The sequence below is a fragment of the Lynx canadensis genome, chromosome B1 (genome assembly GCF_007474595.2).
Source record: "Lynx canadensis isolate LIC74 chromosome B1, mLynCan4.pri.v2, whole genome shotgun sequence".
Lineage (NCBI taxonomy): Eukaryota > Metazoa > Chordata > Mammalia > Carnivora > Felidae > Lynx > Lynx canadensis.
The window spans coordinates 113,511,273-113,529,887 of record NC_044306.2 but is presented as its reverse complement, the minus strand read 5'-3'; the positions used below and the strand labels follow the sequence as shown (position 1 = coordinate 113,529,887).

Genomic DNA, 18,615 nt, shown 5'->3' with positions numbered 1-18,615 from the left:
CCTGAGCCAAAGTCAGACGCTTAACCGACTGAGCCACCCAGGCACCCCCAGAAAGAATATTTAAGTTATCTATAGCTTATGAGCAAAACTTTTTCTAAATTTATAGAAATGATAAAATAAAAAGATCAAATCATTTACAGAGATTTTTAAAAACTATAGCCCATATGATTTGCAACCATTCTCCTCTAACCTCCCTGTCCCCTCTCCTGTGGCCTTTTGTTTGTTGGTCGAGACAATGGAGAGGAAAAGACTAGTGTGGAATGGCAGGTCTTCCTAAATACAGGTAACATAAAAAACAAAACAAAACAAAACAAAACAAAAAACCCACAAAAGACTACTTTTCCTGTATTCAAATGGCAATCCCCCATCTTTTTATAAGAGGAAGTCCAAAAGAAGCAAGGATTCAAAGCAATGCCCAGGACTGATAAGATCTCTACAAAGCAGTCCTTTGAAAAAGCTGTCACAGTCTTGCTAACCTCATCCCTAGAACTTCTCACCAGATAAAGACACACCAGATTCTCTGGACCCACAGAGCCTTGGCCTGTGCACTAGACTCACCCTTAAAACCTTCATTTCAGACTAACAAAATCCTTCTAGCGCCTTTAAATGAAATACAATCTTCCAGGAATTCTGCAATTCTGGATAAATTTGTTAATGATGTTCCAGGTATGTGTGCAGCATCTGTTTCCAGGTGCCACAAGGTCCCTAAGCCAATTATCCTATTCATTTTTTTTCCTCTCTGGGGACAGGTTTATGTTTAATCTTTTATCTCTATTAGATTAGAGGACTATTGTCCCTGGGGAACCTTTGCCCTATTAGATACATTCCTGAAGCCCATGCATAAAAGTTGTAATGTTAAAGTGAAACTAATGTCTTTTATCAACCCCCCAACCCCTGCTTAAAGATGTATTACCCCTTCTGACTAAAACATAATCAAACTTAATAATTTACAATTGGAGAAAGAGAAGGAAATTTATTGTGACATCAGTAGGATGGCTCACCTCTAGCTTAATCTGAGAAAGTGTATTTATTTCAAGTAAGATTGTGCGGTTCAATGTCCTTACAAATTGTGTTTATGTTTAGCTGTACTGCTTTTTGAAATATTTATTAAAAAATGCATTAGTTTTTAAGGAAGTGTTTGTTACCTAATACTAAATACATCATTGTAAAATGATAGTCCTATTATAAAATAGTAAATACTCTACAGTTAATGCAGAAAAATGGGAGTAAGACCACACGCATAATCACACTACCCAGAGGGGGGCCGGGGCGGCTCAGTCTGTTAAGCGTCATTCTTGGTTTCAGCTCAGGCCATGACCTCACGGTTCATGAGTCTGAGCCCCGCTTCAGGCTCTGTGCTGACAGTGTGGAGACTGCTTGGGATTCTCTCTATCCCCACTCCCCCTTCTCTACCCTTCCCTGCTCATGCTCTCTCTCTCTCCTTCGGTCTCTCAAAATAAGTAAATAAGCTTAAAAAATCCCCACCACCCTTGTGTATTCAGAATATTAAAAAGATTATAGAAAACTGGAAGAGCAAAAGGAGAAATAACCACCACTTTACCATCTTTATACCAACAATTACCTTTAATCATTTTGTATTATTTTCTTCCTGATCTTTGTTCCTTGCACATACATTCCCACCCACCCCTCATTGTAGGTAAGTCTTTGGACTTCTTTCTGATTAGAGTAGATGGTTTGAGTGCCTAGTAAAGAACTAATAATCCCCAACAATTAGCACAGTTTCACTAAGAATTGGTCATGATAAATTAATACCTTTTTTTCTTAAAAATAAAATCAGATGAATAAGTATCTTTATTGTTTCAATATCGCACTGGACAGTGTCCCAGAATTCACTTAAGGACAATATAAAGTGTACTGGATAATAAATCAGATACATTTGAATGTGAATGAACAGGCTTGAGGATCCATACATATATGCATTCGTCTCCTCAACACACAGACTGCAACTATATGCCAAATTCTGTGATAGGCATGGATTTCAAAGCTAGAAGAAAAAATACTAATCTATTTATGAGTCAAATGCCAGAAAACCACAAAGGAAGACCGAATGGATTCTGATGGGTGGGGAGGACCAATGATTTTTAATTTGCATTTGAATACACAGGTGTGGGATGAAGGAAGGTGATTTGGACCCATATTTGAATGGCCTTTCAAACCAATCGAAACAATGTGGAGTTGTCATACAGACCATGGGAAACCACTGAAGGTTTGTACCACAGGAGTGACAGGATGGGATCTGCAACTTAGTCTTGAAAGACTAAGAGAATAGAGTAAGGGAACAAAAAGTAAGGTGGGGGTCTGAAGGAATAGTGGCCATGGCAGTGAACTAAAGAGCAATGGAACCAAGAGCCAGACCACACAGGGCTTGTGGGGAGGGAAACAATGGTGTTGAACAGTGACATCCTGTCCCGAGGGAGGTAACAAAGGAAGTAGAGCAGGGGAACTGAAGAAGTTCAGTTTGTGAAATCACTGGTCTGAGAAGACAAACCCAAAGAATGTAGGATGGAGTCAGCATCATCCAGAGCAGTACTTGCTAAGGCAATTGTAAGAATTACCTGGGGAGTCTTTTCACAGTACCTGGGCCCCTCCACAGACCTACTCATTCTGAATCCCTGACATGAAGCCTGCACATGTGTATTCTGAAGAGAAACAACCTCCTCCAAATGAGTCTGGCCCAAATACCTGCTTAAGGATCAAGGACACAGCATGGTTCTCAAACTTTTTTTACCCCAAACTACCCTCTTCAGTAGAAAAACAACTCAATAATTACAAAGAATTAGAGAAGAACCAAGTACCAACCAAAACGATGCAATCACAAACAATATCAGCAATCACAACATACAGGTTCAAAAAAGTATTTCTGCAAAAGTATTTCTGTGAATGTATGGGCAGTAATCAAAAACCACCACAACTCAAGATAACTCTGGTGGTTTTCTGATAAGAATCCTTAAAATCTCCAGAATGCCATGTAAAAAACAGAAGCTTTGTAATGTTCCAAAGGACCACAAGGATTCTAGTGGATTAGAATTATAATTCCCTCTTCCTCCACCATTATTCTCTATTACAGACTTGCTCATGTTAATGTATATGTACCCAATTTTAATAAATTTATTAGCAGTCTACTGGTCGGCCACATTTAATTGTCCAAACCAAAAGTGTGCGAGTCTTAATTTTTGATTTCTCAGAAGTATCCATGTGGATTATGAGTGGACTGCAAATGATGTGAGAATTGGCTTAGAAAAGAAAGTCTAGAGAGGAAGTAATAGCAATTTTCAAATGCATACACCATGGTCATGTGGACTTGGTTATTAAATACAGGTAGGGTCAGCACTAGGGCTAATAGAAGCATAATGGAGGGACACAACTTTCAGGTCAATATGTAGAACAGCCTTCAACAATCAGAGCCACCCCAAGTGGAATGGACTGAAGGGGGCTTCTTAAGAAAGTCCTCAGGTTCTGACAGTGGATGACCAAGTTAAGAAGAAATTGCTTTCCCCAGTTAGGAAACTAGTCTTAATGACCACAACACATGTGGGAATGCTATCTATAACCTTTTCTGCAGTCAAGAAAACATAGTTAAAAAGATACTTGATAACCTACCTAGGTCTTTCCTTCTAGCTCCCCCCAAGAAAGTAAAAATGAACAATGATATGAGGCAGAAAGATATTATCCATTTTTCCCCTTCTGTTTAGAACCTTTACATAATGAACATTGAAATGTTCTGAATTCAGAACAACCAGCAACAATAATGGTTAGTGCCATTGATTCTTTTTATGTGGAATATGACATGTTTTTTGGAGCCATCAATTGAATAAAACAATCTAGAAAAATGTTTATGTGATTTCAGATTCACTGTGCATTATTAAATAAAGTAGGTAACCCTGTCAGCACATCAGAAAATATTTATTCTAACTAGCTAATCCTCACCTTATTTATTCTATTAAGAATTTAATTCAACTTATCATGAAAAAATTTAAATGTGTCAGGCAGTACATCATTTTTGAAACTTCTTTTAGAGGGATGTACGCAAAAAAGTTTGAAGAATACTCCTTTAATCTAGAAAATTCCATACAACCATTTATTTTTTCTGATTAAGCATCATGATGTTCCTAGACCTCTTACTCTTAACTTTCATGTCGGTACAAAGTGTTATACTCCTTTGTGGGGCCATTTTTCATGACCACATAGTATCTACTCTTCATGAGAATTCCTACCTACAGGACAATAAGAGAGAGCACAGCATAACTGCTCTGACAAACAAATGCTTCTCAAATTTTACCCCAGAAAAGTTTTTTTTTTTAATTTTTTTTTTAAGTTTATTTATTTTTGACAGAGACAGAGTGCGAGCATGAGCTGGGGAAGGGGAGAGAGAGAGAGGGAGACACAGAACCCAAAGCAGTCTCCAGGCTCCGAGCTGTCAGCACAGAGCCTGACGCGGGGTTCAAACTCACGAACTGTGAGATCGTGACATGAGCCGAAGTCGGATGCTTAACCGACTGAGCCACCCCAGAAAAGTTTTTAAAAACTGCTTCATTTCCTGGGCCCTTGGGTCATTCTCCACGTATAACTGCTACTGTCAAAACCACAAATTCCAAGAATCTGCAACACTAGGTCTGAAAGAAGAATGTCTCTATAGTTGACAGGGGCCCAGGGGGACAGTCCACTTATAACTTAAGTATCATTACCTTAGAGGTTAGTTATAAAACCTCTCTAACAGCACGGCACACTTTACCTGTGCTGCCATCACAAAGAGAGGTACATAAGCTGCCCACTGCAAATGCGAACTCCAGGCCTGGATGGGGAGCTGTTGGTTTGTGACTGCAGGAATTCTCCAGGTGAAATTCCAAACTGGTCCTCTATGCATGGAGACCGAAGAAAGAGGCAGATCACTCCAGATTGGTAGGTGGCAGTTTTAATAAACAAGGGGATTTATGTATGAGGCTTGTCTTCAGAGGCTGCAAGACAAGATCTCTACACCTGCCCGCCAAATCTTAAGAGTTTGTATAAAGGCCTTCACAGGGTTCAGTCACAAATACAGTCCAGATGGTCTCAACAACACATTCCTGTCTCAAGGCTGTGTCCCTGAAGTAGCGTCTAGTATGGGAACAATGGGAAGAACATACATCTCAAAAACAAGGGTGGGGGAAGGAGAATCTTCCAAATGCCCAGGTCCAGTTTGAGGGTTGAGAAGCAGTCATGTGCTCTCAATGACCTCCTTCAACTGAAGCTAAGACAGGAAGGAATAAGCACATGGAAGTAAAATCCTCACATCCCCTGAGAACCTCTAAGGGACTTTCTTGTCTCAAGAATGAGAAAACTGGGAACCTTAAAGAAAGGATTCCACTTAAGTTTCTCGACCACAAGCTCACTGCCGTTCAGGTGCATAAAAGAAGATTGATGTGTGATGCTCGCTTATTTTACTTTGCTAAGAAACCAAACAGCCATGCTTCTCTTATTGAAATTAAAAAAAAAAAAAAAAATCATTGAGCAAGGACAAAAGACTTACTTGAAGCACAAACTTGCAAGCTCATAATGCCAACGTTTTTAGCCACTATCATTTCACTTATTAATATGGAATGATTTTACCTTTAGTGTAACATAATAAAGACACTATCACACTTTCGATGAATAAATTATTAAATGAGATAATCTCAGGTGTTTTATAGGAAAGAAATTAGTAATCAGTGCCTGTTACGAGGACTGCCTGTATTTCACACTGTTACATGTGATTGAAGATAAAGCATAGCTTCTGAAAAGTTCCAAACATTTATGGTAGAGTTGGCCTCCACACTTTTTTTTTAAACCACATATATATTAACAATGTTTTCTCTTGCTGGGATCTTTCAAATTACAGATTTCTTGATAGCAAAGTTGATGTCATTTTTTCTTCTTTTTTCCCTCAATGCCTCTACCTTGGTAGTGGCTCCCAGGTAATGGGCTTTTTTGTCATATTTGGAGGACTGATTGCACAGCCATTTCGGGTTACCTCAGTTATACAGGAATTTAATTATGACTTCTTTTTCCCTTTTGATCCCATAGAGTCTGTGGTGCAGACAACAATAAAGGTATACTAAATATCACATACAGTCCTGGACACTGTTCTAAGGGCTTAAGGTATAATAAATTGTCTAATTCTCACAACCTGCTAAAGTAGATTCCATCATTATCACCCCCAATACTAATGCTATTATCATCTCCCAATTTAGAGATGAGGGAACTGAAGCAGAGGTGCTAATTAATCTGCTAATAAGATGGTCACTCGGCTGCTAAGTGGTTCAAAAGTAGGGCTTGAATGCAGATACATACACTGGTTCCAGAGTCAATGTGCTTAACCACCACACTATAATGCCACAGTGGATACTCATCACCACACCTGTGGAAAACTGAAAAATAAATGCAAATAAGAGAGTCCAAAAATTAGCAGGAAGTCCAAGAGACTACTCCTTCTCTCTCCACATTGAACAGGAGCCCAGTCTCCCAGTCTTCTCTCCTCTCTCCCTTCCTCCCTGGGGCTGTTGACTTACAGGTTATTATAAAGAGATCAGCACAGTTGTTTCCCTTAATTCAGAGTGTGATGGAAAATACATTTCTATTTCATATACTAAAGTAGTTGTTAGATCTGTTCCCAGCTATGGAAATTTAGTGTACTAGGGTCACAGAAGTCACTCTAGAGAAGAAATTATTCACAACCAAGTAGTCATGCTGGACAAAAGCTAATATCCTTAATATATCCCAAGTGTAAGCAAACAATAGTTAACCAGGAAAGGCCTGGTACAGATAATTTACAAAAGCAAATGGAAAATAAACCCAAATAAAATTTTTGAAACTCGATAGAAATAAAAGAAATATAAATTAAAGCAATGGGACATCGCATTTTATATTAACTTATCAAAGATTTTTTAAAGGTGATCATCTTCGGTGCTAAGAAAGATGTGAAAACTGTTCTTCCTTGCTGGAGTGTAAATTGATTCAACTTTTCTAGACATCAGCCAGGCTCTAGGTATCTTGAACCTTAAAAAGAGTAATTCCCCTGGATGCTATAGTTTAGATTTATACAAAGAAAATTATCAGATAAGTAAAAAAAATTAATATATAATCAGAGCACTAGTTCTAACAGCAAAATACTAGAAACTTAACATGTTCAACAATAAGGCAATGGTTATCTAAATTAACTGAAGCTCAAACAATAAAATATTAAGTTGCCACTGGAAAATGTACTTATGGAGGTTTCAGTGAGATGTTTATAATTTAAGAGGGACATAAGCAACATAAAAATTTGTAATGAGATGATATGTAAATATAAGCGCCCAGCACAGTCCCTGGCACATAATAAGAAACTCAGTCTGCCAATGGTAAGTACTGAATCATTTAAAGTATGTAAAAAACTTGGAAACAAGGCTGGAGGAAATGTGGCAAAACAACAGTGGATGCCTCTGGATTAAGAATTAAAGATGTTTTATTTCTTGCATCTTTACATTTTCTAATGATTTCATTTCTTTTTCCCATATTTCTCACTTTAGAATGAGATAAAGAATTTAAAACTCATAAGCAAAACAAATAAATGTACTCTTTACTTCTTCACACTGCAGGAACTGACCTCGAAGAATAAGGCCATCCCTGACCCACACATTTTTTTTTCTTCCTCTGTCCGCACTGGGTGGCTCTTTACCAATAGCTACAAAAATCTGCCTGGAAGAAAGCATGGCTGGAGGCAGCGGCAGGTGGAAACAGACTCCCAGAGTCTAGAACCAAGCTGAGAGAGTATGAGTCTCATGGAAGAGAACCAGACAGAAAGCATGCTTTATAAGAAAGGTTCCAAATCTGTGTGTCATAGTTTGAGACAAGATTGGACTATTTTAGGATAGGAACATCGATAAAGGTGACAGGCTTTCTCCACTTATAAAAGTGTTGCTAGATGAACAAGTAACGTTCAGGAAATATTTCTTAATGATTAAATTATTTATTTATCTATATAGTTTATGTTCATTATGCTCATTACAACATTTATAGGTGTTTTCGTATTCTGGCCTTATGTGTTCAGGATTTAGAAGCTAAGAGGCACTTGGGAGATCATTGACTAAAACCACAAGTTCCTGACATGTTTACAGTGCTGCAAGTTTTCAAGTGCGTTACTTATTGAGTTCAAATAAGGGGATGATTGAGGCCTCAGTGACAAACTCTTCAGTGGGGCTGGAGCCCATTTCTTCTCTTTTTAACCCTACGTGCAAATCTCAACTTGTATAAGCACACTGAGCCTCATTTCCTGTTGTAAAAAAAAATCAAAAAGATAATACATCAAAGGGTGGTTGGGAGGATGGAACAGTTAACATATGCAAAACATTTTAAAAGAATACTTGCAATTAGTAAACAACTATGTATCAACTATTAGGATCATTACTTGAGAATAAAGAAAATCTACCTTACTTTTTAAAGATCTTTAAATCAAGTCTGTCGAACAGTCATAAAATTGAGAGGCAACTATAGACCTGGATATTTAAAGTCCCTTTACTGGGCTTCCTTCCCTCTTATTGTAATGATAACCACTGCTAGTTAAGCTTTTAAATGCTTAACACACCCAAAGACTTCAATAGAAGCCTCACGCATTTAAAAAAAAAAAAAAGGTTTCTGGAGTAACCCTTTTCATCTAGCCCTTTTTTTCCCCCATCGAGCCTCCTAAAACAAGATCATAAAATTCTCAACTTCAAAGCATTTAGTTCCACTGAACTCACTACACCTGAAAAAGTCAATTACCCCAGTTAGAGTAGGCCTAGGATCTTAAATTTTTTTTTACGTTTTATTAACAACACCTGATGAGTAGAAGGAATGACTGGGCAGAAAACCTTGAAGGTTGTGGCTATCGTAAACTATATGAAGATTTTTAAAAATTTATTAATAATTGGGGTAAGTCCAAGTACTAAATGTTCCATTTTTGCAGTTTTAAAATGCTTATTAAAATCGTATTATTTAACTAGTTTAAAAAAAAAAAAAAACATTGCCAAAGTCAATTAAATTGGCACCTATTTTGCAGCAAAGTCTAAAAGTAGGTCTAGGTGAGCAAGATGCTCTTCGAATACCAAAAAACAGAAAAGAAATGGTCTATAATGGGCTATCAGGTTTCATATTTTGAAAGTCACTTTAGTATCTTTATGTATGTGTGCACTTTTGTAGGTAAATGCCTATATTTTCTTAACAAAGATATATAATAACCATGCATTTCATGGGTCTTTTCAACAGTCTTAAAAGAAAGATGTATACTGTTCCTTAAGAGTTAAGGGATAGTCAATTCAAAAATTCAGTCTTAGAACTCAAAGGATCAAATAAAAAACTAAAACATTAGCTCCAAGAATGAGTGTTAATAAAATTAAGGGTTGAGCTAAAACATTCGAAATTTATCTTTAAAAAATGGAGTTACACCTATTTCACTTAAAATATGTGATCCTAAACCTAAGTCAAAACTATGAGGCCCCCTCTCCCAAAATACATTCTATCAGTGATATTCCCCTTATCATTTTGCAATTAGCTATAAAATCTTGAGAAGGAAAAATACTAAAATGGGAAATTCTGAAGGAAATAAAAGTTTTAGAAAAGTGTATGAGTACCCATCCAGCAAAACTGCTTGTAATCAGCATGCCTTATTTATCTCAGGAAAGTAAGTTTAAATCATTTTCATGTGTACATTTTGGGGGGCAGACAGCCTTAAAGTTAAATTTTAGAAAAATCACTGTGAGTGACTGATTAAACAGAAGTTTTTCCTAAAAATATTTGTCATTCCAATATACTAGGATAAAGAACCCTAAAACTGAAAACTGTGAGTGCTCAGTACAGAAATGAATCAGGAAAAACACAGAAGCCTGAACATAAGAGAACTCACATGGACCCAATGCTTTGGAATGGTTTTTGCTCAACAAGCTTAAAACTACAAATTCATTTTTGACTCTAGAGCAATAATGTTTTTAAAAAGGACTAATCTATTTCTAAAATAAAATTGTTGAAAGTTACATATAATTAGGGATGCTATTTAAGCTCTGAGTAACTGCCAAAAGTTACCCATTTGTACCCGCCTGTCTACACACACAATCAGAATATAGATAGAGGACAAAGTTATGAGCCTTAACGTTTCAACAAAGCTATGTTACATTTTTGTTCAGATGTTTCTAAGGTTATCAATAGAAATGATATCTGTGGTATAGGTAGTAACTTTTCTAAGTAAATGCCTGTGCTCTTTTAACAAAGGCCGGTAGAAAGTCAATGGAGGCAGGCAGATTTGAAGGTAGGGACTAGAACATTGAACAAGAAAAGGTAAATAGCTAAAGGAAAATTTGTGGACTTTTGTCCGCTTCTTAGTAATAAAGGGCAGCTCAGCTCACCTAGGTCCATACATGAACAATAAGTGGATCACTGAGATAATGTTTAGATCATTTCAGAAAACACTGAGACCTAAAATGTGCAGATCATTGAAGCAAAGATGAATTCTTGAATTAACTGAATAGTACCACGCTCCATTTTGCTTTGTTGGCTAAAGACTGATTGGATGCTTATTTTATGCCATCCTAAGTATTCACCCACCCTTCCCCGCCCTCCACCAGCTTCTCCAGGGTCTAACTTGAAAGAATCTTCTTTTAAGGAAGTATGCAAAGCAACTCTTAGATCTGGAGTGAGTTGACTTTGGAGGTAAATGACAATAGGATCCTGATACCTTTAGAATTATCATCATCTAACATCAAAAGCAACAAGCAACAAGCCTTCTTCACAAAATTTAACAAAAGTCCTTAAGTAAAAATTTTACATCATTTACAACTAATGCTAATATAGAGATGGATAATATGATCATAAAATAATTTCCATTATCCCTGGGAATCCTAAAACACTTTGGTGTTTAAGACTGCATGAAAATACAACATTTTTAAAAAGACACATGAAACTTCAGATCACAGGTCCCACATATTTCATTACTTTCTAACACTGTAAAGTAGGTCATATTTCTCTTCTCTGTGCATTTTCTCAGACTTCTCATTCTTTTTTTTTTTTAATATTTTTTAATGTTTATTTATTTTGGAGAAAGAGAAAGCGCAAACAGGGGAGGGGCAGAGTGAGAGGGAGACACAGAATCTGAAGCAGGCTGCAGGCTCCAGTCTCCGAACTGTCAGCACAGAGCCTGACTCGGACCTCGAACCCATGAACTGTGAGACTGTGACCTGAGCCCCAGTCAGTTAACCAACTGAGCCACCCAGGCGACCCTCAGTCCTCTCATTCTTAACCTAGTAAATATTAGGCCAATATCCCAGTGCTTTCTAAAGTTTATTGAATGACATGCTAAATTCCTCACACTTAGGACTTCTCAATCCTAAGGCTAATATGAGCTGTGATTCCCCAAAGTGGAAGGAAGCAGGAGTATTATGTGGACATAGTATTTTCCTAGATAGCTGACCAAATTTGTATTTGCTGTAGTGGCAGATTAAATGAGACTCTGGCCTTTCCTGTTTCATGGGAGTAGACTGCAGTATTCTCCAGTCATTTTTCTTATAAATGAATACAGAACATCTCAAGGATTCTAGGGATTGATGCAGAACAGTTGTCACTACAGAAAAAAACAACAGCTTAATCCTATGCCTGCATTTTAGAAGTTTGACAGACATGATGCTGTTTTGAGTAATATACTCACACACAGGCTTACAATATTTTTATGTTCTTTAATACATAAATTGTCCATCACGTTACTTTCTAAACCTCACATATAAGAAGGTATAGATGTACAATTCCTTTTAAATAGTGTTTCTTCTCATTTTTTTTCCTTAGTAAAAACCAATTTGTAGATACAAAGGTTTTCTTAAATACTGAATCCTAAAATTGCCTACACTATCTTATAGATCCTAAAATACAAAACACAAAATATAAACAATAAAGGCCTTATAACCAACGCCACCGTGGGGGGAGTGGAAAGGAGAAAGTCAGAAAAATATACAAAGCAGTGAAAGGCTGGATGTGTGAAAGATGCCAAAGGGGAGCGGGGGAGGGTTTCATGAGGTTCTAGGCAAGGCCTGTGATGACGTCACCTCACATCCATAATGTTACAGCAGTCAGCACAGGCCTCCTGCTTTCCTATTGGTGAACACCGTGTCAGCCGACATCAGAAGATAATCATCATTGGCCAGACAATTACAACTGGAGCAACTAGCATCCACCGCTGTTAGCACAAACCTGGCAGGCTGCTGAAAGAGAAGGCAGAGCCCAGCTGCCCTTCTCACTCAATGAATTTTTATGTCGCCTTGCCTTACCAGTCACCATGTGATTTCGCTTCCTTGCAAGCAGCACTTATAAATTAAATCAGCTATTAGTGAAAATAACAGGTAAAGTCCAGACATCTCATTAAGGAACAAAATGCCTTTCTTTTCAATGTTGTAAAATCGCAGGGCTTTTCAGTGTAAAATTGGAAGTCAAAAATGCTATTGAGGCTAAAAGCATGCATTTTGCTCTACCTCTACCTCGTCTAATAAAATATCATCTACCAGATAATATTACCCACGGAATTTTTAACTTGACATGTAGTTTCAAGATGAGGTTTCAGGATGATTCTCCAAGGGAAATATATTTATTACTTTGCATTTCAATTGCTTATCTAATTTATTATACATGAAACTATTTGCTAGAAAATTAAAAAGGTCTATACTATTTATCCTGTGTTTAAGACGACTATAGGGTTAATAATTTGTAAAAAGCAGCAATAAATAAACTTGATAAACTTGCCACAATTGAACAGTTTGGTGTTTATACAAGTACCACTCCAAAAATAAGGGGATCATAACATTAGTATGTATTAAGGTAATGAATAGGGTTTATTTAAGCTCCTTTTAAATAATACTAAGTAGTGTAGACAGCATACTGACAAAACAGCACGCCTGGCCTTTCTCATAATTCTTCAAAAGACCATGTAGCTCATTTTTGAGAGATAAGTTCTAAATCTAGAAATTAATAAGATTTGTTTGAGGCTACGTCTAAGACATTTTTAAGGACAAGTGCAAATGATTGCTCAAAAGACAGAGTAGATGTTTCACAACATTGTGTGTTTCCTCCAGAAACTATTTCAAGCCATTTTGAGTCCTGGAAAAGATAAGGCTCTGGTTTCCTAAACTTCCTCTAGCCCCAAGAGGGTCTAAGCCTTGGTTATAGAGCTCCCTTCTATTAACAAGGGAAATGAAAAGAAAATCATTTTCTTACATACCTTGTTCAAGACATTTTTGCGGTTGGGATTTTGGTGAGGAGGGCTTATAAAATTGGGCCCCTATGATATTGGGAGAAATGCACACCCTCTGGGGTAAAAGGAGATAGCAAGACAATTAAGGTCAGGTAGACGTGCAAGGAAAGAGTAACAGCTAGCAGGATTTCTGACTGCAATATGCAAGCCAAGAACATAGGGTCAACCAAGAAAAAGGAACGGAAAAATCCCAATATAGGACTAGGATGCAGTATTCAAATGCAGTGGGAAGACCAAACCTGTTAAGCTTCAGGTATTAACAGGTAGTGCTGGCAATAAAATGGGCACCAATCATCATTTTAACTCACTGGATAAGCATTTTCTCCAGCATCTGCGTCGTACGAAGCACTCTTCAACGTGCTCCGTATAATCACGAGTGGAATGGGACAAGAACCATGCCCTAAAGAGCTGATGAGGCACAGAGAAGGCACAGACATACTCGCAAATATTAATGTATATAAGTAAGAGCCAGGAAAGATGTTGCCATTAGAAAGGTCTGTAAAAAGCTGTAAGAAAACCGTGGTCAAGACTCAACAGGAGAAAACAGCTTGGCGCATTTTTGCCATTTTCAGTTCTGGGGAGGGCTAGGCCCTGTCTGGTTCAGTGTGTACTTGTTGAGTGAATGGAAAGAAGAGGCGGGAAATGGTTACCTGGAGAAGCAACAGAAAGTGGCCTCAGAGAAAAGGCAACCAGTAAATAAGAGGCAATATCCACCGCTGTGGTGCAAGGGAGGGCTGGCCCACCGGGAATGGGGGCAGCCACTGCGAGGGGACGCCGGCTCCAGAAAGGCAGGTTCAATAAAGGTGCAGCAAGTAGGAGACAAGGCGGACTGGAAAACACAGAGCACACAGCGCTAATGGGGGAAGAAGATGCGCTCGAGTGGTGTGGCAAGAGAACATGACAAACAGCTGCAGAGAAGACCCGGCCCCTCAGCTGCCCCGCGGCGCAGCTTCCAGCGCCTGCGGCCTCGGGCCCCCGCCCCCGCCCCGCCTTCCGCGCCACCCTCAACCCTGGAGGAGGAAGTGCCTCCGGAGAAGGTCCCCAGGCCGCCGAGGCCGAGAGGGGGTGGCTTCCCCAGGCGCCAAGACCCTTCAGTGTCTGCACTCCTACAGAATCGAGCCTCCCCGGTGTTCAACCACCTTCCGGACCCATCTTCGGTGCTCTCCGGCCTCGCCGGCCCAGGAGGGGCTCCAGCCCAGCGCCCCAAGTGCCTGCCGCACTTCCTGGGCTTCCGAGAAGATCGTGTCCCCCAGCTGGCTTCCGGGTCTGGCCAGACGCGGCCCTCGGACCCCCTCACGCCCCGCACCCTGTGCAGTCCCCCAGCCAAGCCGCAGCGGGTGTGGGTGCTCCGGGCCCTCCACGCTCGTCCCCAACAGGCCGGGCCCAGCCGGCGCGCTGGGCGCAGGGGGCGGGCTCCGCACGCCTGCAGCCGCAAATGGCCAGCGGGCCTCGGGTGGGCCCGCGGGGCGGGAGGAGGGGGGCGCGGCGGCCCAGCCTCCCGGGGCCAGTCGCAACTCCTGGGGACCGGAGTAAAGGAAGTTGAACCTCCCTCCACCAGCTCCGGCCCGCGGCACCCCCTCCTACAGCACCAGCCAGCCCTGACCCCCCGGCGCGCCGGCGTCTCTGGTTTCCCATTGAGGAGATGGGGGAGGGAAGGCCGGTCGAGACCGCGCGGGGCACGCGCGCTAGAGCACGCGGCGGCGGGCGAGATCCCTTGGCGCCGGAGAGCCTCTCCGCCCGACCCTCCCATCGAGCACCCAGGAGGCTGCAGGCTACTGCCCAGCTCCGGGGTGCGTTGAGCTTGCACTTTACTGATAGCCAGACCCGGGTTTATAGGGAGGAAGGGAATGTCTGCCACAGGAGCTCGGTCTACAAGGAAGAAGCGAGATGAACACACCCTCCCCTGTTAAATATTGCAAGGTGACATAGGATCGTCTCCCACACTGGGATTTTCAAAAGGACTGGCGGAGGAAACAGTAAACAAGAAAGACTCTTTCCCTATTGGAAGTTTTTTCTGGGGAAAGGCCCCCAAGGACTCTGCGGACCGAGGGGTTTTTAATCTGTGTCTCAACTCCAGTCAACAGCTTCCTACTGAATTAGAACGGAGTGTGTCCAAAAGGCGTTTCCGTAAAACAGAAACTTAATAATGGCGTGGCTCCACTCGCTGGGGTTCATTCATTTTTATTACCGTTTTCATTGTCCCCTCCCCCCCCCCGTCGCCCCCGCCTCTTAATGAAACCGGAAAGGGATCCGCGCCGGGAAAGGGGTCCAGGAAAGGAGAAATCCGGCCAGGGAGCGGTAGAGAGTAGGGCAATGAAGTAGGAGGTCTGCAAGGAGAAAGGAAGGACACGAGGGATGGGGAGAGGGCGAGGACTAGAGCGCGCAGGCGAGAGAGGGTTAAACGGAGCAGGAGATCGGGTCCTTCCTTCACTGCCTTTCATACTCAGCTTGCTGGAGGCCAAGCGAGAAAATCCAAAGCTAGGTGAAAACCAGAAGGTTGCACAGGTAGGGAATCTGGACTGTGGCATCTCTCCCGCCTTCCCAGTCGCGCAGACATCTACTCTATACACACACATGTATGATATACGTTATATAATCTGTTAAAGATGTATGTGTAGCGACGGTTCACACAGGGGCACTCACAGACCCACGCGCTTCATGCAGCCCCAGTGGCTCCTGCACCCGGGAGACCGGAGAACTCAGCCACCACCTCTCTGCTGCCCGCGATTCATCGCTCCATTCACGCCCCGGACAGAAAATACCGACATTAAGGCACACAGCGGGGACGCGCAGGGCTCCCGGGAAGAGTATCACGCGAAAGCATCACCTACCAGTTTTCCTGCATCCACTGGATGGCTTCATTCTCGTTGAACTGCTTTTCGAATTCATATTCTTGTAAAGTCAACACTGACATGTTCATTGGGGCTGATCTTCGGAGTCGCTACGTGCTCTCTACACAAAATAAAACAATCTGTAAAGCGCTTGATTTCGAGTGCTCTCCTGTGGATTTTCCCCACCCACCCCCCCTAGGTTTTCCCCTCGCCGCTGGGTCTCCGGCGGCCGGCCTCTCTCAGCCTCTCTCAGCTACATCCAGGGTTGAGCATTGCCTGTGCCACGGCTCCCAGCTCCTAGCTCTGGGGTTCTCCTCCTCCCGGCGTCCGCATCCACCGTCGGAGGAAATGAATGCCTTGCGGTCTTAGTGCCCGCACGTTTGTCCATCACCCTTTCTACTTGTCTACAGGGAAATCTCCTCCCCCTCGTGCGATCGGAAAATTAACCCTTAGCGAGAGAGAGCGAGACCTCTCGGCCTGAGGGGGTGTTTTGCTGACGCGAAGGTGCCTAGGGGCGTGGAGGAAGGGCGCCGAGGAGGAAGTCGCCTCGAGGTCATCCACAATTCCCAGTCCCAACCTCGTGGGCAGCCTAGCCTGGCCTTTGAGTGTAGTTTCCGCGTGCGGGGCGCAGCCCCTAGGCGCGCGGACCCGCGAGCTTGGCTACTAGATGAGAAAGAAATAGTAAAACCTGCCGGCTGTCTCGCCAGCAGAACTCCAGGCAGGTTTGCGCTGAGATCACACGTGAAAGGAATGCGCTTCCCACCTCCTTGCTCCTGCCGTACCCCCGGGGTCCCCCACCCGCGGCTTTGACTCACCTAAACCCGCGGCGCGGCAGCCCGCAGAGCTCTGCTCAATCACCAGCGGGCTGGGGATGCGGAGGATGAAGGGGTGGAAAGTGGAGAGTGACTAGTAGCCGGAAGAGGGAGAGAGGGTAAGTGGAAGAGTTAGGTTCGGGGAGAGGTACAGTTAATGAACTGAGACAAAGGGGGTAAGGAAGTTAGCAGATAGAAGAACTAGACCTACTGGTCCAATGCAAAAACTTCATTTGTATGCCTGAGAAATTTCGTTTTATACAGATGCAACAGAATTGTGTTGAGGGGAAGGCTAAGTGTAATGTTGACCCCCTACTGAACCCCCAGGCTCACTGCCATGTCCTAAACTCAGCGTCTATCTACATCCCCTCTTTCTTTTCGGAAGGAAAAGGAGTTTCTACTCAGTCCATCCCTCCACTTATTCTCCACAAGTTTGGAAAAATGAGACACATGAGACATGGAGGTATCTAATAATTAATCTATGAATGTAATTGTAAGCTTAAAATATAATAAGGAACCAATGCTTTAAAAATTAGTTGGACATTAGGACCAAGAAGAAAATTCCCTTCTTCTGGCGCACAATTTCCCCACCACACCTCTAGTCTAAGGAGAGACTATTTTCATTCAAAGTCAGGTTGCTTGGAATGTCTGAAAAGTGGGAACTGGGAGAAATATCTCTAAAAGAGCAAGGTAGGGGCGCCTGGGTGGCTCAGTCGGTTGGGCGGCCGACTTCGGCTCAGGTCATGATCTCACGGTCCGTGAGTTCGAGCCCTGCGTCAGGCTCTGTGCTGACAGCTCAGAGCCTGGAGCCTGTTTCAGATTCTGTGTCTCCCTCTCTCTGACCCTCCCCCGTTCATGCTCTGTCTCTCTCTGTCTCAAAAATAAATAAACGTTAAAAAAAATTTTTTTTTAAAGAGCAAGGTATAATAAGAAATTAAGGAAAGAATTGTCAAAATCCAGTACAATTGGGGCACCTGGGTGGCTCAGTCGGTTAACATTTGACTTCAGCTCAGGTCATGATCTCACAGTTCATGAGTTCGAGCCCCACTTTGGGCTCTGTGCTGACAGCTCAGAGCCTGGGGCCTGCTTCAGATTCTGTGTCTCCCTCTCTCTGCCTCTCCCCCACTCGTGCTCTCTCTCTCTCAAAAATAAATAAAACATTAAAAAAAAAAGGGTAAAAATCCAGTACAATATTATGTAAATCAAAGAGCTAGACTGGTTGATCAGCAAATTAATTTATAAGTTGATCCTCCCATAGATTTCATGTATAGACTTTCCTCATATCTCCATTTAAGAGTTGTCATTCCAGATATTTATGCAGTATAAGTCAGAGTGAATTTAGAAATAAAGCCCAGGGGGCACTTGTGTGATTCCGTTGTGCTTGGGACTTGGGCTAAGGTCGTGACCTTCCTGAGTTCAAGCTCCACACCATGCTCACTGCTGTCAGGGAGAACCTGGCTTGGGATCTTCTGTCCCCCTCTCTCTGCCCCCCCCCCCCAGCTTGTGCTCTCTCAAACACAAATAAAACTTTAAAAATAAATAAATAAAAATAAAGCCCAGGCCAAAAAGCTTGGAGACATTGACCTAGAAGATGGGTGAGAGATAAAGATTTTACTAGTACCTGGGACTGTGAGCAATCAATAAATATTTGTAAGGTGACTCAATTGTTGATTAAATAAATGAAAAAAAGGAGGGAAGT

At 41.8% G+C, this 18,615-nt stretch overlaps 1 protein-coding gene across 1 annotated transcript in view; it reads right to left on the bottom strand.

Moving 5' to 3' along the window:
* ELOVL6 (ELOVL fatty acid elongase 6) overlaps positions 1–16,502 on the bottom strand; it is a 143,353-nt gene extending 126,851 nt beyond the window's left edge. The window contains exons 1-2 of the mRNA XM_030313254.1: positions 16,381–16,502; positions 16,105–16,225 (exon numbers count right to left, since the gene is read on the bottom strand). Of these exons, the coding sequence (XP_030169114.1) occupies positions 16,105–16,193 (89 nt within the window). The 5' untranslated portion in view covers positions 16,194–16,225; positions 16,381–16,502. The remainder of the gene's footprint in view (positions 1–16,104; positions 16,226–16,380) is intronic.
* Positions 16,503–18,615: the final 2,113 nt, after the last annotated feature.